This window comes from Haplochromis burtoni, unplaced genomic scaffold, assembly GCF_018398535.1.
Source record: "Haplochromis burtoni strain Fernald_Lab_line unplaced genomic scaffold, NCSU_Asbu1 Contig_140, whole genome shotgun sequence".
Taxonomy (NCBI): domain Eukaryota; kingdom Metazoa; phylum Chordata; class Actinopteri; order Cichliformes; family Cichlidae; genus Haplochromis; species Haplochromis burtoni.
This window is the reverse complement of record NW_024582501.1, coordinates 1,040,791-1,058,328: the sequence shown is the minus strand read 5'-3', so window position 1 is coordinate 1,058,328 and position 17,538 is coordinate 1,040,791. Positions and strand designations below refer to the sequence as shown.

The 17,538-nt window shown below is 40.3% G+C and overlaps 2 protein-coding genes across 2 annotated transcripts in view; both read right to left on the bottom strand.

Moving 5' to 3' along the window:
• Positions 1-11,042, bottom strand: part of smc3 (structural maintenance of chromosomes 3) — a 27,212-nt gene extending 16,170 nt beyond the window's left edge. Inside the window, exons 1-17 of the mRNA XM_005931304.3 lie at positions 10,842-11,042; positions 10,111-10,186; positions 9,941-9,979; positions 9,764-9,831; positions 9,430-9,501; positions 8,769-8,848; positions 8,593-8,671; positions 8,150-8,267; positions 7,477-7,652; positions 7,136-7,216; positions 6,431-6,595; positions 4,309-4,430; positions 3,836-4,049; positions 3,186-3,289; positions 1,979-2,078; positions 603-763; positions 59-200 (exon numbers count right to left, since the gene is read on the bottom strand). Of these exons, the coding sequence (XP_005931366.1) occupies positions 59-200; positions 603-763; positions 1,979-2,078; positions 3,186-3,289; positions 3,836-4,049; positions 4,309-4,430; positions 6,431-6,595; positions 7,136-7,216; positions 7,477-7,652; positions 8,150-8,267; positions 8,593-8,671; positions 8,769-8,848; positions 9,430-9,501; positions 9,764-9,831; positions 9,941-9,979; positions 10,111-10,186; positions 10,842-10,856 (1,812 nt within the window). The 5' untranslated portion in view covers positions 10,857-11,042. The remainder of the gene's footprint in view (positions 1-58; positions 201-602; positions 764-1,978; positions 2,079-3,185; positions 3,290-3,835; positions 4,050-4,308; positions 4,431-6,430; positions 6,596-7,135; positions 7,217-7,476; positions 7,653-8,149; positions 8,268-8,592; positions 8,672-8,768; positions 8,849-9,429; positions 9,502-9,763; positions 9,832-9,940; positions 9,980-10,110; positions 10,187-10,841) is intronic.
• A 779-nt stretch (positions 11,043-11,821) lies between these two features.
• On the bottom strand, positions 11,822-17,012 carry dusp5 (dual specificity phosphatase 5). The gene is made up of 4 exons (XM_005931305.3): positions 16,532-17,012; positions 15,443-15,582; positions 14,634-14,853; positions 11,822-12,617 (listed from the first exon to the last, which is right to left on the bottom strand). The coding sequence occupies exons 1-4, from the start codon at positions 16,893-16,895 to the stop codon at positions 12,211-12,213; spliced, it is 1,131 nt and encodes a 376-aa protein (XP_005931367.1). The 5' UTR covers positions 16,896-17,012; the 3' UTR covers positions 11,822-12,210.
• Positions 17,013-17,538: the final 526 nt, after the last annotated feature.

Below are 17,538 nucleotides of genomic sequence, written 5' to 3'. Positions count from 1 at the left end.
TTGCTAGTACATTCAAAATTTAATACATGCAAAGCGCCCATTCATGTCAGGTACTTACGTTGGTTTCTGGGTAGGCGGTGTCTCTGACGTCCAGCTTGCTCAGAGGTAGGAATGTGACTTCTCCAGGCAAGTTCATTTTGTTGAACTCCATGAGTATTTTAGTGCTCACTTCATCAGTCTCCACAATGTGGTAAAACAGCCTTAAAAAAAAACAAAGAAATAAAGACAAAAAAACCACCAAAAGTCATTTTTTACTATAAATCATAAATTGTTTGTAAAATCTACAACACCTGCTCTGTGAGTAAACATGAAAACTCCCATTTGATATTTAAAAATTTTAAACAGGTTCTAAAGAGGAAGAATAAAGCAATAATAAAAAAGCCCAAGGCAGATGGTATACTGATACTACAAACGGGGGAGTAACTTCAGACTAAATGTTTTAAACTGACTGGGCTGCTGGCTTCCCACGCAGCAACCTGCTCCTTTTACCCACCGGGCACATTTGTATAATCTTGCATAATAAAAGGACTTGGAGCCGGAAAGTGTTGTTTTCATTTCAGCCTACACAGACATTTGAATGAAAATACAAAAGCAAACCACACCTGGTCCCAGCTGTAACCTCCACGCAGGTGTAAAAAGCAGGCTCACATTCAAAGTTATTCATGACGATGCCATGATAACCATTGATGACATGCTGGTTGATGCCCTTCCGACGGAAATGCTCAAGGACTTTGTTGATGCTGTCAATACCGTTCAAGATAGCCTGGAGGAACATAAGTGACACAAAAGGAATAATGATTAATGTAATATAAAACAGATTAAAGTGAAGTCGGACTGACTGGTCAGCTCCTTCTTCAGCATGACAGACCATCATATCCATCAATCTCTGACTTTACCTCCACCTTTAAACAAGATCATGAGATGCTTGAACTCCTCCCTAATCTGGAGTGGTAAACTCACTCTTTACATCCACATTCATACAATCAACCACAAAATGCAAAAATCAAATCCTGGAGCAACACAATGGCCCTCTGCCCCACAGTTAGTCCTTAAAATTCTGTTATGAAATGAATCCGAGACAAAGGGCATTACTGTTGAAGTAAAGCGCCCACACTGAGTCCTTCTAACTGCACCAAATTCTAACTATGACAAAGATCTACATTCTCAGTATGCAAAATAACACACACAAAAAAGCACAGAAAAATAAACTCATATTGTATGAGCCATGAAAAAAAAAAAAAAAAAAGGTCTGTATTAACTCCATTGCGCAATCCTACACTGAAATATACACTGTGAATATAAAAATGTGGGATAGATACAGCCCATCAAAGGCTGGAGACGGATGAGTCAGCCGGGACTAATGTAAGAAAAATAAATGTAGGACATTTGTCCATGAAGCTACACACAGCCTCCTTTCATCTGGGCAGACATTATTCAGAAGTGATATTTGATTGATGTATATGCCCCGAAGAAATGACTGGATGAGGCAGAAAGGAGTGAGTCATATGTAAATTTAGCTAGCTATCATAAGGTGCCAGTAGCGACGCAGATGAATGATTCCATTTGATATATCTATTCTGACAACCGGCTGAGTCACAAAGTGAGTCGGTCGCTGTATTAAGGTGGGCTCGTTTAGAGAGCGAGGCCTCTTTTTCTTTTTTAAACTTGGGATTTGATTTATCTTCTCTTGCCCATTTCTTCGCTAACAGCTCTTCTGTATGTAATTGCATGTGTGAACTATAATGGCAGGTCTACCTGTGGCTTACAAGTGACATCCTGGGAAAGAGGAAGATAAATCCATGTACTGTGTGTGTGTGTTCAAGTAAAAGGATTCAATCCTCTGAAAAAAAAAGCCATCCACTTCTGTGCCCATACATGCATAGTCACACTTTCACTTGTATCCAGGTGGAAGCATTGGGGATCCTATAGTTGCATTATGCACGTCAATAATTTCGCAGTCATGTACAGTGACACGGACCTTGCCGGTGGCTGCTCTGAGGAGCTGCTGTTTTTTCTCCAGGTCCTCTCGTTTGGCTGCCAGAGCCTGCTGCTCTGCGTTCTCCTCACGCCACAGGTAGCTGGGCAGATACAGAGAGTCACACACTGTTACACTTATGTCACCAGAAGCACTAAAACGCAAGTGCAGTCATGACACTAAAACAAAAACAAAAAAACCCCTTCAAACTAAAACTCTCTTTTATAAAGGGTTACATCTTTTATCTCTGTATTCCTTCATCTTGGAAATAGATTATGAAACCAACACAGCTGCTGATTCATAGTCTGAATGTATTTAAACATAAATATTCATTCACTTTCACATAATTTCAAGTCAAGCTGTTTTTAATTGCAAACTGTAACTATCATCCTCAAGTAAAAATATATCATCTCGATTCCCTGCCAAACCATCTCATTGTTTCGGTTTGAGTAAATTCATCATTTGTTCTCATTTTTAGATATGCTACTAATAGCTTGCAGCTGTCATTTTGCCTTCTCACCCGACAGACTGCGCAGCGGATCACAGTGATGGGTGCATAATTAAAAATCTGACATACACAAACTATTCGTGGAATCTGTTTTACATGCTGACAGTAATAAGGGTCTTGCTGAATTTAATAGAATTCAGTTAAAAAAAAAAAAAAAGAAAGATCACAACCTCTTTTTATGCTTAAGGCAAATTATGCGTTTTGAGTGTCATTCCTAATAATAGCTGAGAGGCCTGAATGTGAATGCTGCCTTTGTCGTGCTTCAAGAAACATGGAACAATATTGCGCGTTTTCACTAAAAAGCCTCATGACACAATTCAACCACCCTGAAGGACCTTTTAAAGGCAAGGAAACTGTGGCAGCAGAAGCCTGAGGTATCATCCTCTGTGTTACATAAACACACCTCATTGTTTAAGTGGACTGAGAAGGCCTGGTGACATTCACAGGAGACAATACACTGGCATCTATCTAAAGGTTGCCAAGCGGAAACAGCATACTGGCTAAAAGAAAGGCTAAACAACAACCTTTCAACTCAATTCAACATGCAGGTCTGACTTATGTAAAGCTTCATTTTATCATGAGATGTCAAACTAATCAAAACTGCACACTAAAAAAAGTTTAAAATATGACTGAATTTTATACATTTACATCTTAAAGATGTGAGGTCAGAGAGAAGATTAAAAACAAAGACGAGGTCCTTACTTTCTTTCGCTCTGCAGTTCATCTTTCTTGTTCTTCACCTCATAATACTTTTTGTCCAGCTCCTCCACACGGGTCTTGACCTCATTCAGATCTTGATCGAGTTTCTAAAGATACAAGTTTGAAGTGAGACACATTAACCTGCCAGGATGTCAGATCAAAACAGCAGAAATGTTTTTCTAAACGACATATATCACACCACTAATCCGAAATAAATAAATGCAAAATTATTTATTTTAAATCTGTGTAAAGTTAAGGAGCCAAATGAAAGTCTATGCCTTGTTGACTGTTTTTTTTCCTTCACTTTTTTGTTGTGGATTTTGCACCAAATGTTCACAAGTCATGTAATGAAAAGCTTAGTCTCAAACTGTTAACTTCATAATAAAGATTTGTTTCCCCCTTTCAAAATTTCCCACCAGTCCATCCCCTGGAAACATTTTTTTACCACTTCTTCAAGCTGTATGCACAAGACTGCAAAATACCAAAATAAAAGGGAAAAATAAGTATAGGTTAAAATGTTCCAGTAAAAACAGTGTCAGAAAAAAAGAATAGCTAGTTATTTCAACTAGAGCAACAAAAGACAGGAAAGCAAAACTCAGTGTGCAATTCTTTTTCATGGAAAACCAGGTCTGAAACATTTTGAATTATCTTACGTTGTACTGCTCGAGATTCTTCTCCTTGTTTGCTTCTGTGTCCTCCAGGTCTTTGTGGATGGCAGCAATCTGCCTCTTTTTGTCATTGATAGCCTGGTCCAGAGACTTCAACTCCTTTTTGATCCACTTGTCCCTTTCTTCCTTAGAGGTGAACTGACTGCCACGACCCTGCTTAGCATACAAGTCTGTCCTCTCTTGTGTAGCTTGAGCTAATCTGCAAGACAACAAAGGGGGATGATAGATTTATAAACTGAACCGATAGTTTTCTTTGGCTCTCCTTCCTTCCTGTATTCAAATGTTTGTATAACACATGCAATAAAATAATTTTACAACAGAATTCGCAAATATCTCATGTGAAGACACCTTTAATCTCTCACTATCAAATTATATTTAACTCGGGTTGACTGACTCATTGAATCATGCCCGGTCACCGCCTGCTCGGGGAACGATAACTGAGAATGAGTCATCCCTACCTGGAGATGCCCCGCTCCTCCTTTTCCTTGACCATGTTGAACTTGGGTTCAGTCTCCTGCAGCTCTTTTTGTTTCTCCTCAATTTTCTCCAGGAGCTTCTGACGCTCCTTCAACAAGCGTTTCTGGAAGATCAAGAGCAGACTATTAATCCAACAAATCTGACAAATGAAAGGTTAAGAAAAGAAGAGTTACATGTGAGGAAAAGTGTTGAAGAATAAACAATCCTCATGACAATTATGAAAAATGTATACTTATATTTTTAGGGCTGTCAAAGTTAACAGGATAATAACGCATTAATGCTTATTCCTTTTAACACCTCTATTTTCTTTTGATTAACACATGCGTGCTTGGGCTGTGACCTGTGGCCCACCATCCTTAGATTGGGGTGTCTGGAAGTGAAGCATCAGAACATTGTGAATGATAAGCAGAAATGGATGAAGAAAAGGGTCGTTTGAATAACAAGTTTAGCTTTAATGCTCTGCCAGACGGTTCCCTTGAGAAGAACAAAATTATTTGTACAATCGATGTGAATCGAGTTAACACTGTAGTACGTGAGGTCTTAAATACCGCTTCCTGGCCAAAAACACCACTGATAATGTAATAAAACATATACATTTTTAAAAATCTGCAATTAACTGAGAGTTAACTATGGACAATCACGCGATTGATCGCAATTAAATATTTTAATAGACCGACAGCCCTAACACATTTACAACAGATTTATATAAAAGGTATCTACTGGAAGAGAATCCTATAAAAAGAGCATTACTATTCAGTAAACCAAAATGTGCTAGTATTAATAGAAAATCTAACTGACAACTGATTTGGACAAATTCCTTTGTGAGATGGCTGTGCTCACTTTTTTCCCCCCCGTGGTTTGATCAGCCACCTCAAAGCTGATCAAACCAGGATCCCCTGTAGCTAGAGAGGCTTTTCATTTTGCTCCAATAACTTTTGGCTGGTGTTGTGCCAGCCGCAGCCAGGTGGGCTTAATCCAACCACTAGCCAGCATGCTGCCTGGGACCCACCATGAACCATAAAAACTGAGCCAATAGAGCTGTTATGTATAATTATCGTCTTCATACTCACATGTGCACACAAACACCAAGCCATATGGAGAGTGATGCATGCCAATTCTGTACACGAAACCTCATGCCAGGGATGATGTATAGTGGAGCTGTAAGCAGAGTCTGATACGCAACCTGGTGCTTACTCCGTTTTGCTTCTCATCCCATCCCACAAGCCAACTGCACATTTTTTTGCACTGGTTGACCTGTTTTAATATTACTCATGATATTAGATATTATACAGATACTGGATGCATGATTACATACATTAAAATATAGTTATATTAAACTGATAAGTAACAGCTGCATCCATTGAATGAAATAAATACCTTTAAAACACCTTAACCAAAACCACATATTATTAGTTTTGTAAGAATGAAGCACTTGAATATTTGGATCAGTGCCTTTTGGTTTACCGATTAAGTTTTATGCTGTTTTCTTTTGGACATTCTCGGAGTAATATCCCACCATACTAAATAAAATAAGTCATGATTTGGGGATTTCTGGTTTTATAAACAGACTGAAAAATTGACAGACACCCTTGCCAAAATTCTTGAAAAGTAAAGCAACCTTGGACAAGTTATCGAATTTCCCAGAGGAACCCACCCGAGGGATTAATAAAGTTCTATCTTATCTTATCTCTCTCTTAATAATAACAACAACAACAATATTAATAATAACAACAATAATAACAATAATGGATTGCATTTATATAGCGCTTTTCGAGACCCTCAAAGCGCTTTACAATTCCACTATTCATTCACTCTCACATTCACACACTGGTGGAGGCAAGCTACAGTTGTAGCCACAGCTGCCCTGGAGCAGACTGACAGAAGCGAGGCTGCCATATCGCACCATCGGCCCCTCTGGCCAACACCAGAGGGGCTGGAAAGTACCCACATTTCCGGCTATAACAGGGGTGAGTGGAGTGGATTAAAAGAGAAAAAACTGCCAGCCTTTTCTTTATACAGAGATGGTAAAGGGAAAGAGGCAGGGGGAGTGTGGTTGGTGCATCATCACGTGTTTCGAGTGACGCAGATGGGAGGCTTCCGTACCCTCTGTTCACTGTTGCCTGCCAGCTCGTCCTGCAGGTCCTTGGCCTTCAACTCGAGTTTGGTCCTCTGCTTGATCTGCTCCTGGCGCTCTGCCGACAGCTGCTCTCTCTCCTCCTTCATGGCAGAGATCTTAGACTTCAGCTCTCGCACAACACGCTCCGTTTCCTACACAAAGAGAGCCAAAATAAAGAATCATTGTATGAGGGGAAAACAAAACAAAACAAACCAAACAAAAAACCCCCCCACAACAACCTACTTCCTTTACAGCGACTAAATGATGCGTCATTTATTTAACAAGGTCACAAAGATGAGCCGATGACATTAACCATCTAGAAATGCGTGGTATATTTAGATAAGCAATGATATATTAGAGGAAAAAAAAAAGAAAGAAAAAAAAAAAAAAAAGAGGTCAACAAACATTAGATGTGAAAATAACACACAAAAGTAAAATTTAATTGCATTTTTTTGTGGTTATGGTACCTTTAGGAACAAAAAAATGTTGCACTGAACAAAATCAAACCCTGACAATATTAACAAATGACTTTGTTACTAAAACACAAAAATGTCAAAGTAGATCAATTACCAGAGCACAAACACATCATTCACGGTCATTTACAAAATACTGTAACACCATCTTAAATATTATTCTGTGATGAGATTTCACTGAAGCCAAGCAATGGTTGTTGGGTTTTTTTGTTTCTTTACCTCCACTTTGTCTCTGGCATCTTGCTGAGCATCACGCAGTTGTCTGGACTTGTCTCCACAGGTTTCTCTCTTGGTGGACAACTATTAAAAGAGCCAAACAAAGTACAAAAGTCTTGTTACTGAGGCAGTAAAGTCTACTTGATACTGGCATTTGTTCACATTTAATTAAGTTTATAATGATGTCTAGGACAATAGAACTCGTGTTTTACTGCATAAATAATGCAACTGGGTTGCAACATGGGTTGCGTTACATTCATACGCCTGCATCAAAATACAGAGAAGTCTATGTTTTGTGTTTTTTTTCTGCATGTGTACTTCAACGTTTTTCACAACTTTATTACCTCATCCAGCTTGGCACGGGTTTCATTCAGCTCCTGGTTGTAGATTGTGTACTCCAAAGCTCTTCTCATTTTGTCCCACTTCTGGTACTGAGCCAGTTCTTCCTTTTCATCTTCCAAGGTGTGCAGACGCTCCTCGATGTATTTCAGCAGTTCATTGATCTTCTCTCGCTTCCCCTCTGAGGAAAACACACAGTGGATTGTTTTCAGGTTTTTCTCTTTGTAACTCCTTCACCAAAGGTATACAAAATTAAGCAGTACTTCTGTTATAGAAACAATTCAATGCCACGTGTTACAGTCATGCACAACTGTGACTGTGATGGAAATCCGACAGTACTGCTATAAGACAGTGGAAATGGAGTACGTTTTTCTATACATTTAAGTGCTTTGACGACCACACAAACAATGAAACTAAAATGCTGCAGGAAGGAAAGCCCTGGAATGGATTTGAACCAGGAACATTCTTGCTGTGAGGCGACAGTACATGTGACACAAATTACAAATCCTGCCTAAGGCTAATGAAACATGGTACATATATACATTATAAAGCCTTTTCAAAACAATCTAGCTGATGTCATGTAATAACAAAACTGTTCACAGACAATTAAAAACATTAATGAATTAAAATCTACCAATCAACGGTTGTACAAAATGAAAGGTATTCAAAAGCGTTTACCTGTCTCCTTCATGAGGGAAATACTCTCCTCTTTGCGTTCATCATACACTCGTGTCCCTGCCACCTCTCTCAGCAGCTTTAGACGCTGTGAGTCAGGGGCTGTGGCCATTTGGTTGATCTACATAAAACAGTAACATAAGGTAAATTTTCCAAATATCTGGTGTACCTCTGAGATATTCCTATCAGAAAACAAATGATAATGATTATAATTAATTAATGATTATATATATTTTTTTAAATTAACATCAATTATTTAGTCTACTAATACTCTTAGTTTTTGGAAAACAGACTAAGGTAAATAAATAGTGAGGACAACACTGGTTTACTGTCTGTTCGACTAGAACTACCCACCCAATGACCACTGCTTGAAGAATGAAATTCATTTCACATCACCAAAAACTACTGTGCATTAAATTAGGCTTGGCACTGCACTCGTCTCTCACCTTTCCCTGCTTGACAATGTAGTAGGGGTTACTCCGAGAGAAGCCAGCACTCTCCAAAAGGTTCATGACATCATTCTTACTGCAACAAGAAGAGTGCATAGAATAGATGGAATCGCACATGTAGTATTGGCCTTTGGCAAATTTAACATGGACAGCTGATCCCTCGCAATACTTACGTCACCATCTTCTTGTCTAAAAAGTACTGGTCCTTCTTTGCTCCAATGACACGACGAAGGGAGACTTCCTCTTTGTCAATCTAGAAAGAGATGCATTTATCACTGGGCAAGCTGAGGGTCACACAGAGGACGATAATTGGCAGGTTATGCCACAGTATCACCAGGCTGCAACATTTCACAGACATCCGGCCTTCATCATCAGAATAAGAAGGACTGTGTGTACTGAAGGCAACGCAGTGCAATCAGTGGTCTTCATAACAGTCATCACCAGGAGAGACTTCAATATGAAATGAACAACTTAAATTGGAATAAGGATGTTCACCATTTTAATACCCAAGATTAAGAGTCTTGTTACAAAAGAAAGCATAAAAGGGTTGATGTTGCTGGTTTTTTGGATTTTAGTTTATTGTGTTTTCCTTTTTTTATTTTGAGGTTTACTTTGATACAAACAATAATGCAAATTTAATTGTGAAACAAATATCAGCACTGAAAAGAGACTATATGATCATACACGTTTAGCCACAAGCTGCTCAGTGACCATTTATTTAACACATACACACACATTCCTTGAGAGGCCGATGGAAATTTTTAAATAATATCACAATGGAATCAAGCAGAAAATACAGTAATAGAATAAATTTGAAATGTTTGCCATTCCTACCGGCAGTCGGTTGTCAGAGTTGTCAAATATAATCTCCACAAAAGCCGAAATGACACGTGGACCAGTTCCCTCCTACAGTGACAGGGAGAGAGAGATTTTTACACAACGAAGTTTTGGCATCTACCAAAGAGATTTTAGTCAAAGCTAAAGCAAAATCACTCACACTGTGATAAAAGTTAATTAAAAAAACAAAACAAAAAACATTTTTGCCAATTGGCACAGGTAGAAAAATGCAAAGATTTTGACTGAGAGTAATCTGTTATTTAGCAAGCATTCTTGCATTCATAGCTTCCCACTAAAGGCTCATGTTCCTAGTACATTTTCCTGTACTTACATGGAGCAGGGCCAAGCGTTGTTCAGGTCGCAGGTGGCTGAATTCATCACTGAGCACAAACTGGATGGCTAAAACATAAAAAAAAAAAAAAAAAAAGAGAGAGAGAGAACGGGAGTTAAAGTCTTAGAAGTCTAAATGTTTGAATTCTATATTGCAGTAAGTTTTGAGGCTTCATACCATAGAAAAAGTTACTTTTTCCTGATCCATTCCTCCCAACTGTAAGACGAAGGGAAAAATAAACACAAAATGAGGATATGGTGACATACAGGACAAAGTATCCGAAAAACCTGATTAGCAACTCAGGTGCAATACAAAATAATTACGGAAAGATGTGGATGAACACATACCGATGACATTGTGCTTCGGGCTAAAAGGGTCTACCACAGTTTGGTCCCTGTAACTTCGGAACCCCTGAATGATCACCTGCACAGGGAACCAGAGACCACCGTGAACACACCGACTACAACATCAGCTGTTTCAGTGCAATATTTTAACCACATGCTACAGTTAAACATGGTCAAAGAGCTCCTGGGTCTATGAATATTTGTAAACATAGGGTGTGTAAACTGTTTATGCTGAATAGCACCATCACAGGTAAAACGAGGCAACAGGGCCTTGGCTGATGGTCACTCTGATGGTCTACCGCTACTTTCATTCAGGACATTTTTGAAGGTTTGAAATCAACAATGCCGAGTTAGCCGACAACTATACAATAAACTCTCGTATTCTGCATCATATGCAACATTAAACGTTATAAAAAACAATGAAAAGAAGCATATAAATCCGAAAACCTGAGCCTGGCCTAGTTGCGTTAGCTTAGCATCTCGAGAGGGGACAGGCAATTCACTTCTACACTAATTCAAATAGCGCTAGCTAACGTTAGCTAGATAGCTACACAACGTTTGCCGTTTATGGAGTGCCTGTGCGCAGTTTTGCAATCCAATCAACGTTATACTTTGAGTGAAGCCTCGATAGCTATATATTTATCATTCAGTGGAAAAACGTTAAGCTGGCCTAAATCTTGTTATTAGACCAGTAACAGTCGGCAACACTCATCAGTCTGGTCTCGTTAGCTTACCTGTTTAATATACATGGCTGCTTATCCAGGGCGTCCCCTCTGCAAATTTGGAGATGAAACACTCCCTGCGCCAAGCTGCAGAAACCACAACTATAATAATCCAAACTTAACAATCAAACTGTTGCATTAAAAATCATAAAATACTGTAAGGCAGGAAAGAATAACATGGAAAATGGCGGCGGGGGCGGGATAGAATGGATGATACCATTTTGTGAAACTGGGTTGTAGGGATATACTTGCACTATATTCCTATATGTGGGTAAGCTAAATAATTCATATGAAAGGTAAAAATTCAAATATAACAATAATATAATGTGTATCTACAGTTAGGTTACGTTTGTGACATAACATTAGGTCTTTTATTATTGCTGTTTATTCGCCTTTCTTTTTGTTTAGTTGGTACAGTCTAGCAGTCTGCGCTCTGGGCGCCAAAATTTTTTGATGAGCAGCAGTGGGAAATATAAGACTAAACGCGGTAAAAATAAAAAAAAAAAATCATCATAATGACTGTGCTAATAATGATCAACATTATTGTATTAATGATTATCAAAATTATTTATAGTGTCTTTAAATAACAGTGCAGACAGTTTTCTAACAGGAATTTTGACTAATTATTTTCTAGTAGTTGATGTCTCAAAATTCTGATTAAAATTGGTTTAAGTTTTCTATGAAAGCGACATGTTTCATCGCTTTTATAGATTATGCATAAAAAATACGGCTGTGTGGAAGGCGACTATAGGTACGAAATACATGCAAGGCTTCTGATCTAAATATACCCCTAGTCACAAGGGCCAGCTCTAAGCCACTGTAGGTGTCACTATTGCCTCTACTGCTGCATTTATGCCTGTCTAGACAGGATTTATTATCTAAATCCATAAATATTGGTCATTCCTTTGTCTTGTTTTTATGAACATGTTTATGTTGGCTTGAATGAAAAAGGGCATTTACCACATGCACAATAAAAGATTACACGGCAACAATGTTTTTTGCAGTGAAAACATTTATTAAACACATATTTGTATCCACATTATTGAAAAAACGGACCATCATTTTCAAATAAATTAGGTTTAAATGCCTGACCATGTTTGTGAATAGGCAAATGAATCACAATATCAACCTAAGGCATGTATATTGCAGTTTATCACTGTGCTGTGTTGTTTCATCGCTGCAGTTCAGAAGACAGGAAAAAAGCATCAGTGTCTGTAGCCCATGGATTTCATAGGCTTCAAGTCCTATTATGAATACAGTTGTCTTTGACTCTTCTTTGTGTCTGTGGCTGATCTCCAGTCTATCTGCTCTGCCGGAGGCACACAGAGAGAGCGTTGATTTTTATATTTTCAAGTAAGACTACAAGCAGTCACAGTTTATTTTAAGGCAGTGCAGTTATTGGGCTCAGTTTGAACTGGTGGTGGACTGGGGACTGCAGGCAAGAGGTAGGGAGGGTGAACACAGACGGCTCAAAGTTTTTGGTGTTGAAGGTAGTGGCAAAGTCATTGGCAAAAAAGGAAGCGGATCCCGAGACACAGGGCGTGGCCGGTTCAGGTGTGGCAGCATGAACCGGTGCATTGGACAGCACCTCGGACTCAAACTGAAGCAGCTGACCCATGAAACTGAAGTTTGGTGAGATGACTGCCCGGCGCTGCTTGATGATGTCGAAGGCTGCATCAAGCCGCAGCTGCTGGGTCCTCATGATGTAGGCCATGCAGATGGTAGGTGAGCGAGAGATGCCTGCTTCGCAGTGTACCAGGACCTTCCCCCCTGATTGCTTCACATGATCTGGAAGAAAAAGGGAGGAATCTGGTGAGACAGTGACATATTTCTCTTTCTTTAATCATCAGCAAATTTGTCACAGCATAAGAAAACCACACATCAAACTGATTTCAAATCAGGAGTTTGGAACAGGAAATAAATTTAACTGGGCTATTATTGTCTAGTCGATCACTCTCACTATATTATAGGAACACTTTTCCCCAAATATTTTATCTCTCTTTCTTTCTCATGAACATCTAGTTTGCCACATTTATTTTGTAGAAAGAAATGAGCACACGTCATTTGCTACTGTAAGTGGCACACACAGAGGCACGTGGGAGGCTTGACTTAGTCACAGAGTGCAGCTGTACATGTGATTTGTTTTCTGCTGCACCACTGTGGGGGTGCTGGGTGCTGCTGTGGTGTTCGCTGTGGCACAGAGAAGTGTATTCTAATTTGGAGCCGCCTCGCTCCTACACACTCGTCAGTATGTTTTAAGGCCTACACACGAGTTCACTTTCACACATCTGTCTAAATGTCCTTCGCAACACGTTTCAAGAATTCTTAGAAGCAAACACCCACATGTCTTCTTTTCTGTCTCGCATCTAAGTCTGATCTACATATTGACACTTAGTTCCACGAGCCGGTAACGACACCTACACATCACCTCGTCCACTAAGCAGAAACATTAAGGGCCACTTCTGTGCGTTTATGAAGGAGAATGACTGATTTCTGACTGCTCTGATTCCCGATAAAACCACATGAATGAATAATGAACCTTCATCTGGAGAGGAGGGTGCTATGAGAGCGGGGCAGCAGCAGCAGTGGGTGTTTTAATTACCGTCCTTTGGCTGGAGATGTCATGGCATGCTTCAACCGCTGTTTTCATCCACGAGGTCAATAATATTTATTTTCTCCTCTCCGATTTACATCACCCGCTTGGTCGGAAGGGTTTCCGATTTATTGATTGATTTTATGAGACCAGCAGCCCGTGTCTAATCAGTTAGCGTGCCTAATGAAATGTTGAGGCCCTCTTTGAATGTAGACTAAAACTGCCTTATGTAATGGACAAGATATTTAAACACACCCTAAATGTAGGCTGCATCCCCAAACAATGCACAATACTATCCAGCTAATACAGGTCAGCCAAGCTGCTTGTGGGTAAGCTTTGTCCTTGGTTATGCCTGGATATAAATAGCCGCCAGCACATTTTGTACATCTTTTGCTGTTGCTGCTATTATCCGACACCTCTCTCCCTCCCACGCACTCTCTTTTCCTCTGTAACACATTTGCTGCCCTGCTGGCCACAGGTCCACCAATGAGTCCCTCTTGCTAACAAAAAAACTGATGTCCTCCCTCATTGTGTAGCTGTCATTAATCCTCCACCCAACCATCATAAACAATGCTGTTGTGCATGCATGCACGTATGTGTGTGTGTGTGCCAGCCAGCCCCCAGCCTCCTACACCCGGTCATTACTAAACACGTACAGCTCACCCAGTTGTCACACTGACTGGCCACACCCGGCACCATGTGATTTGGCCAGCATGGGATTGTCTTTTTCAAGGAAAGAAGGGGGGGAGGTCGGAAGGGAACGGGGGAAGTGAGCAAATCCTGAATGAAAGCAGACAGGCAGTATATGTTGGTGGGGGATTGAAGGCTGGCGATTAACTTAAACTGATTACAGCTGGGTTTCTTATAGCCCTCTATTTGTGAATGGCAGCAGGTGAGCAGCACCGATAAAGGGAGGCTATTTGAAGACAAAGACGCATTTCAAAAATAAATGCATCCATGTATAGATATCTCGCTCACTCAGCGTGGGTATTTTTGAGACTCCTTGGGGTGAAGCTGGATTATAAATACATATAGACCGAGGCTGATCTTGTGGCCGGAAAAGCATCCATCTAATGTTGGTCTATTTATTCCCTTTCCTAGCTGGTTTGAGCATTAGTGAGTCAGCCGTATTCTAAGATAGCAAAACATCTCAAGGCAAACCCTGTGAAGCAGAAATCAACAGTTAAATGCATTTACTCTCCTCAACTCACCTATAAAGTCTATTGCCTCCTGGAAGTGGGAGCTGATGTCGGCCATGTGGCTGTCCTCCACAGGGATCCACTTGTAGTCATAGTGGCCCTTGGCCGGCTGCAGGTCCCTGCGTGACACGTTGAGCAAGGCTGTGATGTGAAGGTCGCTGAGATAATCCTGTCTGGAGGCATGGTAGGCACTACCGAGGTAGAGGAAAGGCAGGATCTCTACTGGTTTACCCTGAGGAAGGAAAAGAGGGAGAAAGCGGAGACATGAGTCAAGCTCACGACACACAGCTTCGATCGCCAGATTTATCCATCTGCTATGACACAACCATTGTCCAAGCAGGAACATCCAAACACCTGCCAGCCGATCATTACAGTCATTTGCAGACAAAATGGACGCAGGATGCTAGAGGAATTCCCCGGTATTGAAAGAGCCCATAATGCATCAACCAGGCACAACAGTGTTCTTTGAAATCTAAACTAGCCACATGTTTTCTATTTGGTCAGTGGAAATAATAGCAGAAAGGTCAGGGATGAAAGGCTGTCTTTTCTATGGGGTGTCCTGATATCAGCTGGGCATCATGCTGTCTTTATAAAAAGACCGGGGAGCAGCGAAGGTCATATAATATCATATGTAAGTTGAGAAAATGTTTTGATGTGCCAAAAATAAAATTCTCTGATGTCAGCATGCGTTGAGCGTGCCTGTGTGTATGTATCTTTTTAGATTAAGTTTAAAAAAAAACTGGCAGTGGCTTTGTGCCCCGTGGTCCTGTAGGAGAGATGGTGGGAAGTACTGCATTGTACGCTAAAGGGTGTTTCCATACCTGATCATAATCTGGTTTGTGGTGTGAAAGCTTCTCGCTGTGGTTGCTGACTCTTTTCTCGGTTTCACTTCCGCTCTGGTCAATGGTTTTCACCTCAGTGCAAAGTTCAGGGTATTGAGAGTGGAAATTCTCGAATCCTCCTGAGAGAAGCAGTAAAAAAAAACCCCCAAAAACAAACAAACACACTTTTAATAAATGAGCTTACAATAATTCTGCCTCCTCCGACCAACACCACAAATCTTGTGAAATGGCAGCGTTTATGAAACAGACTTAGCACCGGATTATAACCTCTATAACCTGATTACAGACGCGTAATTAATTACAGGAGCCCGCACCGAAGGACCGGTAATCGATTTAGGCCAACATTCTGAGGACGCACAAGTGACAGACGGAGATGGATGTGTTTAAACACAAACCCCGGGGGATTTGTTTAGCCTAAAGAGGTAGTGCGGATAGGGAGGGGTGAAATTCTTCGTTTTATCAACGAAAGCAATTGCACCACCAATTTGCTGGCGTTTCTCTCGCACTGACTCATCCGCTCCACTGACGCACGCAGGACATCTACAGTATGTCCAAGAAGTAAAAGAAAATGTCGGCTACTCTTAACACACGCGAAAGGGGTGAAGAACTGCCCCGAACAGTACCAGTGTTATCAGGGAAAAAATAGACTAAGATTAAATATTAAAGGTTTCTTTCTGCCCTTTCGTCTCCTTTTGAAATAAAATCACAATAACTTCTTAATATTTCATTTAGTCAATTATAAGGATACATTTTAGATTATAACAAACAATCTTTACAATTTGTCATAATAATAAAAAAGATTTCATCTTTAAGTCTGTGCCACAACAACATACAAAGCCATGAAAGATATAAAACTGACTCTGAATTTATATCCCCACAAATAAAAATATGGACGAATTCAAAACTCTTATGAAATAAAATAAAATAGATTAAATGATAAAAACAAACAAATATAAAACTGAGTTGCCTTAATGGCTTTTTTAAAAGGTCTATTTAGTTAAAAAAAAACAACTTTCCGACTTTTCTTTTTGTCTATATTAAAATAATTCATCTCGCCAAATCTCTCACCTTTCAAGAAACAGATGTTGGCCCCGCTCGCAAGATGTGACAGGGTGTTTATTACTATTTGAGCTACGCTGTCCTTTTTCAGTTTTTGCCAGTGGGACGTCCGGTCATCCAGCGCTACTATAGCCGAAATGCTCCCTTCCCGAAGCCTAAACAGAGCTCTCTCATCCGGGATGACAAACTGCAGGGGCACCGGTCCTCCTCGGGATCTCCGGACTACCACTGAGTTAAGATTAACATTGACTGAGCCTTTGATATTAGAGTTCGTGAATGAAAAATAAGGTCGACAGTCCACAATAAGGCAGCTTCCATACTCCTTCCTGATGATTTTCCTCAGACGCCGGCAGTCTATGCTAGAGACCTTCATTTTGATTTGTTGGACTTGTTTTTATTGCCTAAAAAATTCAACTGATTACTCCTGAATACGGGCGAGAGAAGTGCCCGCGCCAGTGCCTACATTTCCTCCAAGGGGATTCCTGCCGATCAGTTTTATGTGAATGGAACCTCCGGAGCAAGACGTCACGAACCATATATGGACACCGGCGCGGCGCGATGGCAAGAAAACACGCCCACAGCTCTGACTCGACTGTGTGACTCCTCCCGCGGCCCTTGTAAACACGACACCCCGATTACAACTGCGGTGAGTTTGATTCAGCCATTACTCACAGAGTGTCCTCTGCCTGCACCTACACCTGTCCTTTCATTATTTTCAGGTTCCACTTCGTGTTCAGTGACCATTGAAAGGACACAGAGGCAGACGCTTTAAAGGGATGACCCTACAGCTCACTGCACAAAATAAAACGAAAGGGTCCCACACGGCCAAAAAAAGATGAAGTGTTTTGGAGGAAGGATATCAACCATAACATCCAGAAATACGAGTGCAACACAAATGTGCACCTTACTAAATCCAGCCTATTAAACGACAACCATACAAAATGTCTGAGCTAGAGGTGCAACTATCATTTCATTAACCTTTTACTGCTTTCTTTTGTCTGACTAATTAAAGCTTA

Coding starts and splice junctions, on each gene's coding strand:
- dusp5 (XM_005931305.3), bottom strand. CDS start 16,895: ATGAAGGTCTCTAGCATAGACTGCCGGCGTCTGAGGAAAATCATCAGG. Junction 15,583..16,531: donor CAACATCTGTTTCTTGAAAG/GTGAGAGATTTG, acceptor TGCTTCTCTCAG/GAGGATTCGAGAATTTCCAC. Junction 14,854..15,442: donor ACAAACCAGATTATGATCAG/GTATGGAAACAC, acceptor TTCCTTCCTCAG/GGTAAACCAGTAGAGATCCT.